This window comes from Rhagoletis zephyria, unplaced genomic scaffold (assembly GCF_001687245.7).
Source record: "Rhagoletis zephyria isolate East Lansing unplaced genomic scaffold, Rhagoletis_zephyria_1.1 Rzeph_scaffold_00152, whole genome shotgun sequence".
In the NCBI taxonomy this organism is placed as follows: domain Eukaryota; kingdom Metazoa; phylum Arthropoda; class Insecta; order Diptera; family Tephritidae; genus Rhagoletis; species Rhagoletis zephyria.
The window spans coordinates 311,497-332,544 of record NW_016157236.1 but is presented as its reverse complement, the minus strand read 5'-3'; the positions used below and the strand labels follow the sequence as shown (position 1 = coordinate 332,544).

The window sequence follows — 21,048 nt, the reverse complement described above, 5'->3', positions numbered from 1 at the left end:
GCATAAACCACTTACTGCACAATATACTGGAAAAATCGATGAAAGAAGTTACTGAGGTCGCGAAACTTTGCAAATCTTCTACGAAACTAGTTAAATTTTTTAAAAAGTCGGGCATAAATTCCTCATTAAGATCATCTTTAAAAAGCTTTTCATGCACACGTTGGAACACTATTTATTATATGATTTCTTCAATAGAGAAAAGTTGGGTTGAAATCGTGAATATATTAGAACAGAAAGATGAACTTGACAGAATGCATAATGTTAGCTTAGAATGCATTAAAGCAGTAATTAAAATATTAAAACCCTTTGAAGAGTCATCGAAGATACTGGAAGCTGAAAAGAATGTCACTCTTCATTTGGCAGTAGTACATATACACCGTTTAAAGAAATCGTGCATGCCAAACAATGAAGATACAGATATTTCCAAAAATTTAAAAGAAAAATTGCTTGATCTCATTGATACTATTGTCCTGCCAAACATGTCGATATACCACAAAATAGCACTTTTCCTGTTCCCTCCAGCCAACAAGTTAGTTTTGTTTGATGAAAATGAAAAAATGTGTATAAAAGAAGAATGTAAAAACATAATGAAAAGCTACTTGAATGATATAAGTAACCAACAAGGTCAAACCGAGTCTTCTACTTCCGTTTCGGCTTACAATTCGCAAATTTTTATGGACTTTTTGCAACCTCAGCAGTTAACCATTAATTTGGAGGAAAAAGTCAACAATGAGATACGCATATATGAAGGCACAAATGTAACATTTCATGATGATTTCGATATTCTTCAGTGGTGGCACTTGCATCAAACCCAATTCCCATTATTATACAAAACAAGCTGTAAAATTCTAGCGGTGCCAGCTAGTAGTGCCGCTTCTGAAAGGGTTTTTTCAAGGGCTAGGCTTCTCATATCAGAGAAACGAAGTTTGATCGGTTCAAACCCAGTTAATGTCAACCAACTAATGTTTTTACATTCTAATGTTAAGGAAAATGATATTATAAAAGAGTTGGAACAAGAAACTTATTTTTGAAAATAAAATGTTATAGTTGTGAAGTATTAAAGTAAATCATATCGCTCGTACATACGCACATATGTTATTATCTGAAGTCTGTTTTTATTTTCATTAAGTGTGCATGTAGGAATGAATTAAATTTTAGTTATTGAAAAATGTTGCTTTTCTTACTTACAATGAAATACATAAATATAATAACGATTTTTATTTATTAAGTAGTTATGGAAAAATCTAATTATTGGTTATTTTCAATAAATTATTTAAAAAAACGTAGTAAAACATGGCATTTTTTCTAATTCTTTTGCTTCCGTTTATCAAAAGGCAAATATTTTGCTATGTGACAATAGCACACATTCGAATACTCACTGTGTTTCGTCAGATATTCGCACACTCATCGGCGGCAGTACAACTGTCTTGTATCGCTTTGCACACCATGTGTCTCTTTATTTTTTGTGCCAAGAAAGCAGTTCTCACTATTCTCTACACACTCATTCATTCACCTTGCTTGCTAAGGGTTGAATGAGCAAACAGTTTGGACTGTCTCATAAATGCCAACCACTACATTCATGCAACCGTCTAATACATATATGAAAGATTTGCCCACAGGCGACGCACTATAGGCAAAACACGAGTTTTTCTTCCAAAATCGTAGATCTTCGCTTAGAAAAGAGATAATGGAGTGCAACATTTAACCCTTTAATGCAGAGTCTGTCATATATGAAACGCTTTTTAACCCTTTCAAGGCAGAGGAAAAAGGTTCTCAATATGCTTTTGAACGTGAATAGTGCTTTCTAGTGGAATGGGATCCAAAATCCAAAATTAAAAAAAGTGACATTTTGAACGGTATTTTGAGGGTTAAGTTATTGTTGTTGTAACTTCTCTATAGCTTTCCTATATTATATGATCATTTATCTTCACGATAAAAAAATTTTTATTCCATTATCTCTTTTCTTAGCGAAGATCTACGATTTTGAAAAAAAACTCGTGTTTTGCCTATAGTGCGACGCCTCTAGCCATTGTGTAGCACAACTTTAAGTTATCGATGCAAATTTTTTTTTAATGCCCCCCGCCCCCTTCGCCAAATCCTGACTACGCCACTGATGGTACTGATATGTATATTTATACGATTTTTAAATATTAAGTAACTCGTGCTGCACTGACATGGTAATACTTAGGCATAAGAATTTTTTATACACTAGAATAGTGCGGCTATATATTTAGTATGGAATAAAATGCTATTTGAGATATATTTGTTTGAATCCATCTAAATATTCAACTCTTATACAAAATTACATTATTTTACAAATATCACAAATATCACTCATGGGACACAGGGTGCGGGCTGCCAGAACATGCATGAGGTTTAGTTACTGATTTCAATAGTATTTATATAATCATTCTCACTTTTATTTCTTTTCGTTTTATTTTGGAAAAAATTTTGTTAAAATATGTAATGTTTTTTTATTCTGTCGAAAAAGTTGTATTTTGGGATGTGAATCATAAGAAATGTCCCGAATTTATTTGTAAAGTAAGGAATTTCGCAACTTTTATTAAAATCTGTGTAGCGAATTTTTACTTGAGTTTTCTAAACAATCCTAGGATATTCTCATCCCGACTCCATGTCTCATTTGCCAACATTCAACCAACCTCAATATATTTAAGCGAAAAGCAAATTTATCGCCTGATTGCAGCCTAACTGCGCTTTAAATATCAGTCTCAGCACCGCATTGATGTCAAGTGGCACGTCCGGGACAACGTCAAACTTTTTTTGACAACCCCACCAACCATCATATATTGAAGCATCGTATCCATCACATAGTTAGTGCTTTGCATGGCCACAATACAAAAACAAAAAAAAATAAAAATAAAAAAAGTTGGAGTACAAATAAATGTAATAAACAGAAACTTAGTTACTACTAAAATAAACTTTCATTCAATAACTGCACTATTTTTATTTGTGTGGCTGTGTATGCATACATTTGAAACTTTTCCAATTTTTTTTCGCCGACATCAACATATCTACGAGTATGTACACATGTATGTACATACCTTTTTTCGACTCCTACTTTTTATTTTATTTTTCTATTCATACTTTCCTTTTCTTCTGCTCCTACTTTTTATTTTATTTTATTTTTCTATTCATGCTTTGTTCGTAGGTTAATAAAACCAAAGTTAGCAGTCATTATGCTAAGTGAAGTGTCGGCAATCCTTCAAATACATTTTCTCTACATTCAGTTATTGCTTCAATAGCGCGCTGAGCGTTTTTGTTTACCCTGTTTGCAAGCCCTACTTTGTATACACTTAGCTCCACTGAAGTACATACTACTAAAAGTTTAAGAACGTTTCGCTCATATTTTATACGCTGCCAGCATACCCTCGCTGGTAACGGTAGCGGCAACCTCAGCTCAGAGCTAGGGCCGCCACCGGGTCGTATACATAACCTGAGTTTCCTTGCACCAGTTATTGTTACAAGTTATTGAAGTGGCGACGACGCACAGTGTAATGAGTACGAATATAAACAGAACCGAAATATTTATCCGAAATTTTGATTTATACTATTATTAGTTTTTAAGGTTGAGAATAAATAAAATAAAATATTCCTTAAGTAATGAAATTTAAATTTACGCAGCGGTTCTGAAGATTTTTTTCATAATCCTTATTTTATTGTTCTTAAACTTCTGTATGTTTTATTCTATTTAAGTTCATAGATTTTTCCTTTTGTTATTTGAAACATAAGCATAAAGTTCCGAACAATAAGAGTGCGTTTACGAATCTTAAGAGTGATGGAAAAAAGGCGTGAGTACTAGGTACTCATGAAATTTGATTTGTAAACATATGCGCACGGCAAAGCATAAAAGTATGTTTACAGATAAATAAAATCTCAATCAAAGCTCGTTAGCTGTCAAAATGGTTGTGGAAAAGTTAAACTTCTTCTGTGTTCCACCGTGGTCACTTTTTTCTGCTACACATATTATGCTATTTAAATATATTTTAACTGAATATTTTATTAGAAATACCGTTACAAACCTCTTTTCCTTACTAGCGTCAATTTGTATTTACTTTTACATTTGACATTCCTCCTCTTCTTTGCAAGTATAATCGATAAAACAAGGTTGGACACCAAAAAGTTATCGGTTTAATCTGGGATACTTTTATAATTATAATTTTGTATCGCTAATCTGTTCTTCTAATTACAAATTAGGGAGTTAAGCTTGAAAATGTGGATAATATTTTTATATGTAAAGCATACACATGTAGGTAAAGTTAGAAATTAAACATTAATTTCACTTAATTTTATCCATTTTGCTGATTTAATTTTTTTTATTCATTTTCATTTTTAATTATTTTAATACATGAAATTATCGGTATGTGACTCGAGGGCGTTAGAATATCTTGAAAATACCGCATCAATTGCTGTTTTTGGAGTTATAGTTTGAGCATTTCTATTTGTATGTATTCCTAAATTTAGTTTTTTTTTCGGAATATAATCTGTGGTTCATAATATGATAATGATAAATGATTTTTGGAGAGTTGTGTAGAGATTGAAGTTGCAAGATTTTACCCGATGCTTTTTTTTTGTTCCATACGTTTTGCTGTTACTCACTTTTTACTCTCACTTCAGAGAGCAAGTTTGCTGTTTGACCTTTTTCCAGGATTTTACACGAAAGGTATAGGATCAAAGCTATTATATCAGCCATACATATGTATATTATACATATGTACATATATTCATGTATGTTCATCAGTTATAAACGGCCCAAGTTAAAATGATTTCAGTATTTTTCTATTTTCGCCTTGCTTTTTTATCAAAATAGACTACTAAACCTATGCCTAAAACCATCTACGAATATCAACCCAGTTGCAACAAATGAGTTCATACATATGTATGTACATACAAATTTAAGTATGTATACATATAGGTACAGAGCCGTATGCATGTGCAGAGTTTGCATAATCGGAAGTAATAATCAATCGCCCGGATTTCCTCTTGCTATGCATGTGCCTAAATGTATGCAACCATTAACAATAACAAGTAAACACAGGGTGCCTCTAATTAAATTAATAATTTTCTGCTGAAAAAACACGCATGAACATATATACATACATATATATATATATATATACATATATATATACATATATACATATATGCATATACATACATGCATGAAATACATGGTTATGATGCGAGGAATTAAATTTTGAAGTTCTTTTATTATCTGCTTATCGCTGGATGGCGCTGTAGGCTAATTTTATTGTATTTCGTTGTTTTTTTTTTAACTCATTTCACTTTCGCCCATTTGTATTGAGCGTTGTACTAGGACTACAAGTTTTAACGCAAGTTTACAGAAATGAAAAAATTGTCCGACTAGCGACATTTTTATATGCATTCTAATGTATAATTTCCCGCTGAATTTGAAGTTAATATTATTCTAAGTATGTTTTTCAAGAACTTAACCTAATTAACCAATAAAATGTGTGCAAGGATTCAATTAAGGATATCTTTGTTATTTGAGCTAAACTCGAAAAAAGCCATTGACATAGTATTATTGACATCTAAAACTATCACTTACCTGTGGTTTTACTCAATACCGGGCCAACAAATTTGATTATGTCACATAGTGCAATATATCAAACAAATAACAGCGCATTAATGTAACAAAAAATAACTAAAATACGTTTAAATACATATAATATTATCAATATAACAATTCATTAGTTTAAACCAAATCAAAGGTATTACCAATGTTTGCACAGTTGTGTTTACAAAAATAGTAGTAAAATGTATTGGTAAGTTTTGAAAATTTTTTCTTTCCGTACTTAATTTATATATATTTTTTCAAATACATATAGTCAATTGTATAACAAAAAACATGTAAGTTGAAACTTTATCAAAATTTAAAAAATTAGAAAAAATATTCGAGAAAATATCAACTGTTTGATCAGGATATGCATCACGTAACTTTGACACAATAGTTGTTGAAACGATATTGAAAACAAGTAAGAAAGTCCAAGTTCGGGCGGAGTCGAACATTAAATATATGATTTTTACCTTTCCGACTACACCTTTTTCACCTTATCGAAACACTAGCTGACCCGGCGAACTTCGTCCCGCCCAAAATTGATTTTTTTATTGAAAAATTGTGTCAAACGTTTTCACCACAATTCTTGTTCAAGATTGGTTTTGTGGTCGTCAGAAAGCATATTTTCTATTGCCGTCTTAAATAAACTAATGAAGTCGTTATGTCCGTGAGAAGTTCTTGCGGCAACAATGATCCGATATGATGATGAATCGCCCTTGAATCTGTATCCTTGTATACTGTATTCTGTGTCCTTGAATCTGGAGGCAATTTCAAGATGGAGGAGTATCATTGGTCTACAGAAATCCAATATACATACACTTACTTCAGACGAAATATCATAAATATCTTACAATTTTCTTTGTAGGCATTCATCAAGAATTGTCTTTATTCTCTTTAGTCACAGTAAATAAAGGACCGCAATGGTTATGGTAATAGATTTAATGGTGGTCACTTGACTACTTTGAAGCCCGAATGACTTCACTTGGCAATTTTTAGCAATAACTCGACTCCAGCGCAACCTATACTATTGCCACTACTGTTACCACTATATATCTCTATTATGAGGCAAATCGGATCAAAAATACGATTTTTGGTAATAATTCCATTCCAGGGCCACTATCGAGCAATTTTTTTCGCCGCAATATTTCCCTTCACGTTGCCAATACATGTTTTAAATATTAGCCAGAACGGATCGTAAATACAATTTTTAGTACAAACTCGACTCTAGCGCCACCCGGTGTTTTAAGTTGTGATGTAGTGTAACTGAAAGTCGACCATGCTTAACGTTTATAATTATTTAATTTATTCATAACAACAAGGGTTTCATATTTCAGTTGTTTGAATATTTTGAATATAGAACTCACGCATTGTCAGGCACACGTGCCAAACCGTCAAACAAACTAACTTTAAGCTTCAATTTATTTATAATATTATTTATGCTTATGCAGCAATTATTTCCCATAAATACCCCAATATGTTAGGCTAAGAATTCAATTGTAAAAGAACCTACAAAGCGACATTGAGTTGCTCAGTAAAATAAATTCAATACAATTAAAACATAAATGAATTGTTTCATTCGATACATGGCGATCCTGCCAGCTTTTTGCGAAAATTAATTTGCAAAAAAGCTATCCTGCCAACCGGTGCTTAGATTTGAATTGCACAGTGGCAGTCTAGTGCTTTGCTGCACAGATCAGCCTGAATCCTGGTTTGCTTAAATTGCAACATTTTTAAAATTTTGTGCTTAAAAATTATGCACTAAAAAGCACTTTGACTTGATCAGCCAAAAAAAAAAAAAAAAAGATCAATCAATCATCAAACAAAAAAGCCTGACGGACAGTCAGCTTAAAACTAATTTGTCCTGACGTGGATCAGCCACAAAGATCCGTCAGCTGCGTGATGAAGGAAGGACCACAACCAATAACTCTCGAGGAATATAGAAAAAGAACCAGCAGAAAGACAACAGATGAAATTACCATTCCAAAAGCACAAAAGCCAAAAAGAAGAGGAGGTTACATGCAAAAACTAAAACGGGAGAAGGCAATCCTACTAAGAACAGTTAATACAAGGCCGCCACCACCATGGGATGCAGCAACTAAAATATGGAGTAGAATCTCAGAGGTAGAATTCCTGATGGAGCAGTATTTAGTAAATAGAAAGCAAAATTAAAAAAAAAAATAATAAAAAATATAAATTATATTATAAGCAAACAAAAACTGATGTGCGTCAATCCGCACTCATAGGGCCAGTAAGCGAATTTTCGCTCGTGGCAAAAATATTTTTTTTTATATACATATACAATACATTTCTTAAGTTACTTTCAATCTTACTTTTTTACAAAAAAAAAAAAAAAAAAAATTTTTATGACTTTTTTTTTAAATATTAAGCCAAAATTTTATCAATAAAAATAAATAAATGTTAATTAAAAATTTACTAAAATAAGAATTAATTAAAAAAAAAAAGGGTTATAGTTACATAAAATTTTTAAAAAACTTATATGATAGGAGACAATTAGAAAAATTTAAAACTGGACATACCAATACAAATACTACAAACTTGGCCTAAAATGGGTCTATTAGACGTAAAAACAGTAGACTCTACTGCAAATGTTATCAACAAAGTTGACGTAACGTCCCCCGACTTGGAAGTTATAACCATCTTGTTATTTGTAATAGTAGCCCTTTTAGCAGCAAATATTTGCTTTAAATTGTATAGAATGCACAATAGGTGCTTTAAAAAAAAATATACAGCCAGTAGAAGCAATGATTTAGACCAAGTCTAACAAATTTATTACCCACTGTTACAATAAAAGGTTCAACCAAAGGTAATGGACTGGAACCAAATATTAATTAAAGCTAGACAAATTAGAGAGGAATTTTTGAAAACACATAAGTGCCTAAACAACGACAGGGAAATAAAGACAGAGACACTTAATAAACATATCAATAACCTAGTCAGCACACTTGAAAAACTTAGAGTTTTTCTAAATGTCAACTATAATAGACTTACACAAGGTCATAAAGTAGCAGCTGAAACATTCTTTCTTGACATTAGGGAAAAACTCATAACGGTAGCCTCAAGAAAAGGAATTACAATAGATATCCCAACGTCACTACACGAGGAAATATCATTTACACCACTACAAGAAATTATACAAACTCCCACAATGACACAGACAGTAGTAGAATTTATAAATACAGCAACAAAGCTTATACCTGATTTTGATGGCAAATCAGAAAATTTACGTTCATTCCTTGACGCACTAACTCTGGTTGATGCGATAAAAGGCGAACATGAGGCAATAGCCATTTCCTTAATTAAGACTAAACTTAAAGGAAATTCGAGAAATTTGATTGACAATGAAAATACAATTGCGGAAATCAGTACCAAACTACGCACCACCGTAAAAGGTGAGTCAGTAGAAGTAGTGACTGCAAAACTTATGAATATAAGACAAAGTAGCAAAACTGCTACAAATTACTGCAATGAAATAGAAACACTAACAAAATCATTAGAAAATGCATATATAAATGACGGCATAAACTTAAATTTGGCAAGTAAATATGCGACACAAGCAGCCGTAAGGGCAATAACTAAAAATTGCACATTAGAAAAAGTCAAACTTATTATGGAAGCAGGTCAGTTTACTGACATGAATGAAGTAATAAGCAAATTTGTTGGAAGTTGTACAGAAGCTACAGGCCAACAAAATACCATTTTGCACTACCGACAAAGACAATTTGGCAACAGATTCCAAAACAATAGAAATTTTGGAAGAAGGTTTCAAAATAGAACCAATGTTCAAAGAAACCACAATGGCCAAAACAGCAATTATAGTGGAAATAACTATAATAATAGAGGTCAAAACAGAAATACCTACCGAGGTAATACAAGGAATATTAGAATGACCCAAACAGACAACAATAGTTCGGAAAACCCGGACATTCCCCTAAGATAAACTCGGACTACAAAATATACAATCTTAACCTTAACTTTAGCATTTACATACAAGTCAGAATTGCTCACACTAACACCGCCATAACACTACTAGTTGACACAGGAGCAGACATTTCCATAATTAAACATGACCAAGATACACTTAAACACATAAACAAAAAACACATTACAACACTACAAGGCATTGGACAAGGAAAAATCAATTCAATAGGCACAACATTTTTCGATTTAAAGTTTAAAAATTACTTAATACCACACGAGTTTCATGTAGTACAAAACGATTTCCCAATACCGTGTGATGGCATTATTGGAATGGACTTTATGAAAAAATACAATTGTCTACTTGAATTCAATGAGAATCAAGATTTCCTAACCCTCAGACCAGAAAAATTCCAAATGCACATTGAAATACCAATTATAACTACTTGTAACGATGACATAACACTCCCAGCTATGTCAGAAGTTATAAGAAGGGTGAAACTTTCTACTCCTTTTCAAGAAGTACTGATACCTAATCAAGAAATACAAACAGGTATATTCATTGCAAGTACCTTGGTAAAATCTGAAAATGCATTCATACGAATTCTTAACACAAATGACAGACCAGTAACGGTAAAACTAAACAGAATTCAATCAGAAAATCTCACTGACTATAACATAATTTCAAGTGATCAAAACAAAACAGAAAGAAAAAATAAAATTTTAGATACACTAAAGAAAAATTTTCCAAAACTATTTGAAAAAACGTTAACGGAATTATGTTCTAGGTACAGCGATATTTTTGGATTAGAAACAGAAGCAATCACATCAAACAATTTTTACACACAAAAGTTAAGGACAAAAGATACAGACCCAGTATACATTAAGAACTACCGTATACCACACACTCACAAAGAAGAAATTGAAAGACAAGTCTCAAAAATGTTAAAAGATGGAATAATAGAGCCATCATGTTCCGAATATAATAGTCCTATTTTATTAGTTCAGAAAAAATCACTTCCAAATTCAATTGAAAAAAGATGGAGGTTAGTAATAGATTACAGGCAGATTAACAAAAAATTAATAGCGGATAAATTCCCACTGCCAAGAATAGATGACATCCTAGACCAATTAGGTCGAGCTAAATATTTTTCTTGTTTGGATCTTATGTCAGGATTCCATCAAATACCACTAGAAACAAATTCACGAGACCTGACATCCTTTTCTACAAATAATGGATCCTACAGGTTTTCTAGACTCCCATACGGATTAAAAATTGCCCCTAATTCATTTCAAAGAATGATGACAATTGCGTTTAGCGGTTTAAAACCAGAACAAGCATTTCTCTATATGGACGACCTGGTAGTCCTGGGTTGCTCTGAGAAACACATGCTATCAAACCTATCGGATGTTTTTGAACTATGTCGCAAGCACAACTTAAAATTACATCCTGAAAAATGTTCATTTTTTATGCGCGAGGTGACTTATTTAGGACATAAGTGCACTGACAAAGGCATACTCCCCGACGACAAAAAATTTTCAGTAATTAAAAATTACCCTATACCTACAGATGCAGATAGTGCGAAAAGATTTGTAGCATTCTGTAACTACTACAGGAGGTTTATAAAAAATTTCTCTGAATACTCAAGACATCTCACTAGATTGTCAAAGAAAGGAGTACCTTTTCAGTGGACACTAGAATGTAATAATGCTTTCGAGCACCTTAAAAAGGCATTGATAAGTCCTACATTGTTACAGTACCCAGATTTCAGCAAACAATTTTGTATAACTACTGACGCAAGCAAACACGCATGTGGTGCTGTACTAACACAAGAATATGAGGGAAAACAATTGCCGGTGGCATATGCATCTAGAACTTTCACAAAAGGAGAAAGCAATAAGTCAACAATTGAACAAGAATTAACCGCCATACATTGGGCAATAACATATTTTAAACCATACATTTACGGAACAAATTTTCTGGTAAGATCAGATCATAGGCCACTATCTTACCTATTTTCAATGAAAAACCCTAGCTCAAAACTAACTAGAATGAGACTTGATCTTGAAGAATATGACTTTGTGGTAGAGTACCTTAGGGGAAAAGACAACTATGTTGCGGATGCATTATCACGCATTACAATTGACGATTTAAAAGATATAAATGTTAAAAATAACACTTTATACAAAATGCAAACAAGATCTATGACAAACAAAAGTTCTCTTAATCAAAACACAATTAAAACGCATCAATCTAATACATATGATAAGCCCAGTATATATGTACCTATTAATAACACTGACGTGAGAAAATACTATAAATTAAAGATTACACCCAAGACATGCTATATCAAACGGGGTAAATCTATTAAAACATATATACAAATCAATGATTTGTTTGTTAAAGGGAAATTTGACTTAGGTCAATTTTTCTCTAGGCTCGATGATGTGGCCGATAAGCATTCAATTGACAAATTACAAGTGGCACCTAGTGAGAAAATTTTCGAATTTGTCTCTATAAATGAATTTAAAGAAATGGGCAATAAGAAATTAATTAAAATGAAAGTAGCGCTACTGAATGAGGTGACCCAAATAAATTATAAAGATGCAAAAACAATTGAAAGTATATTAAAAAGATATCATGATGACCCGGCAGAAGGAGGTCATTGTGGCATTTCAAGAACCTTGAATAAAATAAAAAGATACTATTACTGGAAACACATGACTAAAACAATCACGAAATATGTTAAGAATTGTCATAAGTGTCAAATAACCAAAGTCACAAAACATATAAAAAGTCCAATGACTTTGACGCCAACACCAAACAAGGCATTTGATACAATATTCGTTGACACAATCGGCCCGCTGCCATTGTCAGAAAATGGAAATGCATACGCAGTCACGATAATATGCGACATGACTAAATATTTAGTGACAATACCAACTAAAGATAAAAATGCAAAAACTATAGCTAAGGCAATTTTTGATAATTTTATTCTCGTCTACGGTCCTATGAAGACGTTCATATCGGACATGGGCACGGAATATAAAAATTCACTTTTAGAAGAAATATGCAAACTTTTAAATATAGAAAAACTAACATCAACCGCCCACCACCACCAGACGTTACCCTGCAGGCAAAATTACCGGTACTTGACATATCACATACCGGTCACAAGGAGAATATACCGGTCTTAGTTCCGGTTCTTATATATGAAAACGAGCGGCAACTTTAACACGGGGTTGTCATTGGAGGTGACCAATTGCCACCACATAGAGACTTTTGGGGCGGAACTGTGATAATTTGAGTGAACCTCTCCTTTGACAGGTCCTTTTATACCGGTTTTGTGATTGGTATAAAAGAGAAGATTGCGGTGCCAGTTACGAGCATCTACATACCTCATCCCATAGAAAACTCTGCTTTCTCCAAAAATTTGTATATGCAACTCTTTATTTGTACCATTGCGCTAGGTTTAGAATATACACAAGTTTGATTAAATTAAAATTAAAATTAACTCAGTTTCATAAACATCCCAAGACTGAATGTTATATATATACAGGGTGTCCAAAACTCCGCATTTTATTTTTGAAGGAGAAAAGAGATCGAAATTTGGAGTCGAAAGTTCATTTGAACTTTACTGTATAACGCCTCCTAGTCCAATTATTCAAGTTTGATGTTGAGCAAACACAACTTTGTCGTTCGCTCTCAACTTAAACGTTTGCAATTAAAAAATATTTGAAATTTAAATAAGCTTTCGACTCCAAATCTCTTTTCATTCTTAAAAATAAAGTGCGGCGGTTTGGGACATCCTGTATACATACACTCGCTCCATTAAATCTGCGTACACCCTTGTTTTTTTTTTAAATATTCACAATATTTTACAAGCTTTATTTTTTGTTTTGTTATTTTTTACAAAAATATGGTCCATGTTGTAAACAAAACCATATAAATCAAAGTTTCAAACTGTATATAAAATTAAGGAAAATTTAGCGGATTTTCATCAAAATTTTAAACGTTTTACTCACATTTTTTAAAAAACAACAATGTACAAATTTGAAGTGGCTTAAAAATCGCGTTGATTTTTATTTTTTTGTGCGACGGCTCTAGGCATTTATCTCCATACAAGATATGAGCGAATTTTTTTTTAATGGTAGAAAATACGTACAGGTGTCAGCAAAAAAATTGTTAAAAATCAACCCAATTTTTTAGCCACTTCAAATTTGTACATTGTACTAAAATTAAATAGGCTATAAAACTGCATACCAGAAATTTAAAAAAAATGTGAGTAAAACGTTTAAAATTTTGATGAAAATTCGTTAAATTTTCCTTAATTTTATATACAGTTTGAAACTTTGATTTATGTGGTTTTGTTTACAACATGGACCATATTTTTGTAAAAAATAACAAACAAAAAAATATAGCTTGCAAAATATTGTGAATATTTAAAAAAAGAAGGGTGTCCGCAGATTTAATGGAGTGAGAGTATATTTGCATTAGAATACAAAAAATACATTTTTGAGAAAAAACTTAACATCACTCATATTAAATTAAATAAAATTTAAGAATTCCAATAAATATTTCAAGTAAGGTTAAAATTGTATGTTGACGTCAGTTAAGATACCTATGACATAAAACTAATTATGAAAGAAGAATTTGAAACACAAAAATTCATTTTTAAATTTACATAGCAATGGAACTTTAATATTTTGTAACCTTACTAAATAAGTCACTCACAAAATAATGAGTACACAGTGATTTTTTTACAATATTCAAATTATTTTTCATAGTAAAACTTTTCCTACTTTTTTTTTTAATAAATGCAGTTGTCGAACAAATTATAGCCGCACCACATTTTGGCAAGTTCTAGCATATTATTTTTTTTTGTCATTTAACAAAACCCGTGTAAATCCAAGGTTGTTATTAAAAAAAATTCAACAAACTTTCGTAAAAATTTTGAGCTTTTTTAATTAGATTCCATTGCGCTAGGTTTAGAATATACACAAGTTTGATTAAATTAAAATTAAAATTAACTCAGTTTCATAAACATCCCAAGACTGAATGTTATATATATACAGGGTGTCCAAAACTCCGCATTTTATTTTTGAAGGAGAAAAGAGATCGAAATTTGGAGTCGAAAGTTCATTTGAACTTTACTGTATAACGCCTCCTAGTCCAATTATTCAAGTTTGATGTTGAGCAAACACAACTTTGTCGTTCGCTCTCAACTTAAACGTTTGCAATTAAAAAATATTTGAAATTTAAATAAGCTTTCGACTCCAAATCTCTTTTCATTCTTAAAAATAAAGTGCGGCGGTTTGGGACATCCTGTATACATACACTCGCTCCATTAAATCTGCGTACACCCTTGTTTTTTTTTTAAATATTCACAATATTTTACAAGCTTTATTTTTTGTTTTGTTATTTTTTACAAAAATATGGTCCATGTTGTAAACAAAACCATATAAATCAAAGTTTCAAACTGTATATAAAATTAAGGAAAATTTAGCGGATTTTCATCAAAATTTTAAACGTTTTACTCACATTTTTTAAAAAACAACAATGTACAAATTTGAAGTGGCTTAAAAATCGCGTTGATTTTTATTTTTTTTTGCGACGGCTCTAGGCATTTATCTCCATACAAGATATGAGCGAATTTTTTTTTAATGGTAGAAAATACGTACAGGTGTCAGCAAAAAAATTGTTAAAAATCAACCCAATTTTTTAGCCACTTCAAATTTGTACATTGTACTAAAATTAAATAGGCTATAAAACTGCATACCAGAAATTTAAAAAAAATGTGAGTAAAACGTTTAAAATTTTGATGAAAATTCGTTAAATTTTCCTTAATTTTATATACAGTTTGAAACTTTGATTTATGTGGTTTTGTTTACAACATGGACCATATTTTTGTAAAAAATAACAAACAAAAAAATATAGCTTGCAAAATATTGTGAATATTTAAAAAAAGAAGGGTGTCCGCAGATTTAATGGAGTGAGAGTATATTTGCATTAGAATACAAAAAATACATTTTTGAGAAAAAACTTAACATCACCATATTAAATTAAATAAAATTTAAGAATTCCAATAAATATTTCAAGTAAGGTTAAAATTGTATGTTGACGTCAGTTAAGATACCTATGACATAAAACTAATTATGAAAGAAGAATTTGAAACACAAAAATTCATTTTTAAATTTACATAGCAATGGAACTTTAATATTTTGTAACCTTACTAAATAAGTCACTCACAAAATAATGAGTACACAGTGATTTTTTTACAATATTCAAATTATTTTTCATAGTAAAACTTTTCCTACTTTTTTTTTAATAAATGCAGTTGTCGAACAAATTATAGCCGCACCACATTTTGGCAAGTAGTAGCATATTATTTTTTTTTGTCATTTAACAAAACCCGTGTAAATCCAAGGTTGTTATTAAAAAAAATTCAACAAACTTTCGTAAAAATTTTGAGCTTTTTTAATTAGATTCCCTAGAAAAATTCTGAGTATGCAGTTTTGCAGCCCATTGAATTCTAGTAGAATAAAGTACAAGTTTCAAATGGCTAAAAATCACCCTTGATTTTTCAGAACTTTTTTTGTCGCTGATGTTACGGTTTTCTTCCATATAAATTGTGTTTATTCGTTATATGGAAGCAAATAGAACACAAAAAAAAATTCTAAAAAATCAAGAGTAATTTTTAGCCATTTGGAACTTGTACTTTATCTACTAGAATTCAATGGGCTGCAAAACTGCATACTCGGAATTTTTCTAGGGAATCTAATTAAAAAAGTTCAAAATTTTTACGAAAGTTTGTAGAATTTTTTTTTTTTAATATGAAACTTGGTTTTGTGAAAGAAAACTATGTTTTAATAAAAAATAACCAAAATTCAATAACAAAAAAAAAGAAATAATATGTTCGAACTTGTCAAAATGGGGTGCGGATATAATTTGTTCGACCACTGTATATGTATATGTATAAGGCTTGTTCGTTAATAAAACCATAAAAACAAAGTTTCCTAATTTGTTAAAGTGTAAAAAAATCAAAAAATTTTCATCAAAATTTCAAACGCTTAAACAGAATTTTTAATGTTTAATTGTATAGGTACCCAGTTTTATAGCCCATTCAATTTTATTACAATAAATTCCAAGTTCAAAGTAGCTCAAACTCACGTTGATTTTTAGTATTTCTTTTTTGCTGAGGGGTTCAGCTTTTTCCCCAATAAAACCAATTCCAAACTTTCTTTATATGGAAGGAAATGCTTAACACCGTCACCAAAAAAGGTTAAGGGGGCTATAAATTGCGTACCTACGAAATGAAAAATTAAAAACTCTGTTTAAACAGTTTGATATAATTTCAATAACTATTGTAAAAAAATCACTCCATGCTTAATTTTGTAAGTTACTGTATAAGACTACTTTAATCGTCACTTTGGTTTCGTTTACTTATAAGTATTTTTTTCAAATAGCGCTTTTTCGACAGATGGATCGCCCTTCGAATCTTCTCCTCAGCCTCTTCTACACCATATAACGTTGCAACGGCATCTTAAAATAAATAAATATAAGTACACATAACATTTCAAAATTTACTTTAACGAACCTTTGACGACTTTATACAGCTTGAAGTCCTTCAACCGCTTCTTTCCATGACTACCGTCCGTGTTGTACTCATAAATGAATTCCGGCTCGAAAATCAAGTCAATATTTTTCTGTAAATTACTGGAAATAATTTTTTTCACCATATTGACCTACAAAATAAAAAACAAAAAATTAATATTAAGGAACAAATGGGCCAGCGGTCAAAATAGTAGCAGCCCAATATTTCGATAATAATTTTTTTAATTTAATTTTAATTATGTTTTATAAAAGTATAGTTCGTTCTTTAACAAAAACAATATAAATCCAGGCTTCAAACTTTGTGCACAATTTAAAAAGTTTGAAATTTTTATGAAAATTTGTTGAATTGTTTTAAATTTTGCACAAAGTTTGAAATCTGGATTTCTATTGTTTTTGTTAAAGAACGAACTACACTTTTATAAAAACAATTAAAATTAAATAAAAAAAATTATTTTCGAAATTTGTACACTTGTTAAAACATTTACTAAAGTGCTTGCATAGCTTTTAGTGTTGGATTCGTCTATATTTTCATCCAATTCTTTTAGCGTGTCGCGTGGTTGAGTTCTCTGTGTCTTGAATTAATAGCTTTTTTATAAGAACATTTGTTCAGCCAATGCTTCCATTAAAACTGTATTTTGATGAGTGGTCGAATCTGAAAAATCGAAAAAAACTTTAGTTCTAATTTTTTCATATCATAAAAATCGAAAAAGTGCATACTTTTTAGTTCCTCTGTTACGAATGAATGTAGTTGTGATATTGAATCTGAAAATATAGAAGTAAAAAAGTTTTTTTTTTAATTCTTACAAAGTTTTATACATACCTTTTATTTCCTGAAATTTCGTATCTATTTTTGTTTCAAATATTTCTTCCAGCCACACGCAATTCTCACACCGGTTTTCATCTGCACAAAAATTATAATGAATTTGTAATAAAAGTACATTTTAATTTTCAATATTTACCTTGTGTTTCCACGTTTGTCTTCGTGAGTTTAACGTACTTTGATGGCCGTTTTTCCATTTTTGGGGGTTCGCTTATAAATAAATAAATTATAATGGTTAGTTATTTGTACATTTAAACAAATATTAAATTTTTATTGAGTTTAAAAGCAGCCATGTAAGATTGGAATCAAGACAAATTTATCCTGCTGAGGTAAACCTATGCACTTACATTTGATTTGGGATAGAAGAAAACTTTCGTCTATGCTGCTGCGATTTAAATTGACCAAACATATTCCTAAATATTTTAATGAATCTATTGGTTCCTCAAAAAAAGCAGTTGGATTTAAAAGTCGCTTTCCTATTACAAGTTTTTTTTCTTTATTGAAAGCTGCTATTTGGAAAGGTATATTAGGTTCAATAAAACAATAGTTGTCGGGAAACTCGACACTAAAAATATATTCCGACGTGACTAACTTTATTCGATTTTTTTCTTCTAAAAATCCTTCTTGTTGAGTTTGTATATTAGGCTTTTCGCGGGAAACGTTGTTATAAATTTGTTGAAGTATATGTGTGGGTTTTTTAACGTAACTTTTTAAAATTTGCAAGTAATTTTCAAAGTTGTAAGCTGAAAAATTTTGCAGAATTCCGAATTGTTTTGCACAGTCTGTGATATGCAAAAGGCTGTGCACATTAAAACTCACGCTATTTTCCTGGAACACAACTGGAAAATTTTGCACAAACAGCTTCAGCATATCCTGACAAAGTTTTATATTTCGCTCGTAGCTTTTTGGACATGATAATAATCTGCATGAGCAGTGCAGTAGGAGAAATTCATAATAAAGCTCATTATGAATGCTTCCTTTTAGTACTAAAATACCCGTATAGAGCAAAAATTGCCGAAATTCCGTGGCTTTCCAAGCACAATATCTTCGAAGCCACGCGGTCGGCGAGAAAATTCCAATGGAATATATTTTCGAAGGGATTTTAAATCCTTAGAAATATTAAGGATATTCTCTTTGAAACTTTATATTCCAAGTTAATTTTGTTACTTAACAAACGCATCAGACATTTTCTTACCACCCCTAAGTCTACCAAGTGCATACTGTCAAGGGCCTTTTGACTTACCATATTAAGATTAATTTTTTCCAAAGGAGAGATTTTAGAACGAAAAGTTTTTTGATGGTGAGATTTTAGCCGCCTCTCCTTAAAATCTCCGTCTGAAATCAGTGGGCCTGAATCTATACTGTAAGTTAAAACGTGATCAATTTGCTTCGCTACTTGCGTACATTTGGAACAACCGTAAGAGGATGTGTGCCCAACTGTTCCACATATAAATGAAGTAGCTGGGGCATCGCAAACCACAGCTCTTAATGTAAGGCGAACTGTTTTGTTTTTAATACAAATTCCAGTTTGTGAAATGCGAGTCATTTCTTCAACAAAATCAAGTAAATAAACATCTAAATCACTGGGCTTTTGCTTTCCAACATATACTCCAATGGGTAATATAGAAGTTATCTTAGAGTTAACAATTCTAATCAAAATGGGCCATAGCTGAACCCTGGAGCTTCTAAATAAGGGTATTCCATCTACATTAATGTCGAAAACTATTTCATCGCTTTCGGAAAAGTAATTAGACAAAGACATTAATTGATTTTCAATACCAAAATGGGAATAGAATCCTGGAGGTACACATCTAATACTAAAGTTTGCCGTTTTTGGTAAAAGGGTTCTAATGTCACTTGGCACATCGAGATTTTCTTCGGCAAGAATTCCAAGCAAATCATTGCAACACTCTCTACTAGGTCTGTACTTTAGTGCCCAATCTTTTAATTGCATTTTAAATCTTTTGTACACAAACTACTAACCGGCTCCTCATCTGGCACGATATTTCCACTTGATTGCAAATTTGACTCCCGCACAAGCGCTTTGGTTGCCAGTGGAGTCTCCAATGTCTCACATGGCGGCTTGTATTGAAGTTTAGACACAAATTCTTTCTTTTTATTACTTACTAACCTTTTTAAGTTACGGCGGCTTCCCAGCATTTTGTATTAGTTTAATAAACAACGTGTGGCAATCAACAACTTTTGTAGAACTCAACAAATTTAATACATACATAAATCACACAACACTTGAAAATTACTATTTTGATTTCTCGTTTTCGATAAAATGCGTCACTTACTCATCAGCTGTTTTAGAGTGTTGCGCCAAACAAATGGTTTATTTGCAACGCCGAACATTAAAATTTTGTTCGTCGGCGCATGCTCAATGGTGCAAATATGTACCAAATTCAAGTTCTGCGCGTGATTGTTACGACGTCATTTTTTTTTTATCTCGCTGGCGTCGTACTTTTGATGTTCAGTCGGCTTTTTTCGGCCGAGTTAACGATTGTTGAATGTGACCAAAAATTAATTACCACCACCTGCATCACCAGGAGTGAGTCCTAGTAGTGGCAACATTTTGTTCTATCAACTGACACGCCGAGATAAATTGCCACCGTTTGCCTGAAGGGTAGGGACGGTCGAGAAATCACATAAAGCGTTTAACCAATATGTAAGGTCATATGTATCGATAGACAAAAGTGATTGGGATGAGTGGCTTAAGTATTTTACATACTGCTTTAATACAACACCATCAACTGTACATACTATTGTCCATACGAGTTAGTTTTTGGAAAACTTCCAAATGGGTTTCAACAATTTGATCAGGTTGACAAAATAAGCCCACTTTATAATTTAGATAATTACGCTAAGGAAATTAGATTAGGTTAGAAATATCTCATAAAAGAGCAAGGGATATGATAGAACAAGCTAAGATAGTACAAAAATCTTATTTTGATAAAAAAGTTTTAGATTATAACTTTAAAATAGGTGATTTAGTTTTGCTAAAAAACGAATCAGGGCACAAATTGGACCCACAATACAAAGGACCATTTAAAATTAATAATATAGATTTTAAAAATAATG

General features: G+C 31.5%; 2 protein-coding genes across 2 annotated transcripts; one reads left to right on the top strand and one right to left on the bottom strand.

Annotated features, from left to right (window-relative positions):
* Positions 1-8,340: 8,340 nt before the first annotated feature.
* On the top strand, positions 8,341-20,833 carry LOC108383115 (uncharacterized). The gene is made up of 3 exons (XM_017639503.1): positions 8,341-9,311; positions 11,875-12,657; positions 20,593-20,833. Exons 1-2 carry the CDS (start codon positions 8,424-8,426, stop codon positions 11,893-11,895), a joined length of 909 nt encoding a protein of 302 aa, XP_017494992.1. The 5' UTR covers positions 8,341-8,423; the 3' UTR covers positions 11,896-12,657; positions 20,593-20,833.
* Positions 16,824-20,405, bottom strand: LOC108383095 (uncharacterized). The gene is made up of 8 exons (XM_017639483.1): positions 20,099-20,405; positions 18,107-18,177; positions 17,968-18,048; positions 17,865-17,909; positions 17,777-17,799; positions 17,633-17,713; positions 17,131-17,278; positions 16,824-17,075 (listed from the first exon to the last, which is right to left on the bottom strand). The coding sequence occupies exons 1-8, from the start codon at positions 20,125-20,127 to the stop codon at positions 16,951-16,953; spliced, it is 603 nt and encodes a 200-aa protein (XP_017494972.1). The 5' UTR covers positions 20,128-20,405; the 3' UTR covers positions 16,824-16,950.
* Positions 20,834-21,048: the final 215 nt, after the last annotated feature.

Bases quoted from the DNA above. Each gene is read 5' to 3' on its own strand.
- LOC108383115 (XM_017639503.1), top strand. From the start codon at position 8,424: ATGGACTGGAACCAAATATTAATTAAAGCTAGACAAATTAGAGAGGAA. The intron at 9,312-11,874 runs ATTTTGCACTAC...TACACCCAAGAC, and splicing joins CTACAGGCCAACAAAATACC to ATGCTATATCAAACGGGGTA.
- LOC108383095 (XM_017639483.1), bottom strand. From the start codon at position 20,127: ATGCTGGGAAGCCGCCGTAACTTAAAAAG. The intron at 17,910-17,967 runs GTATGTATAAAA...CTATATTTTCAG, and splicing joins GAAATTTCAGGAAATAAAAG to ATTCAATATCACAACTACAT. The intron at 17,714-17,776 runs GTTTTAATGGAA...TTCAAGACACAG, and splicing joins CGACCACTCATCAAAATACA to AGAACTCAACCACGCGACAC.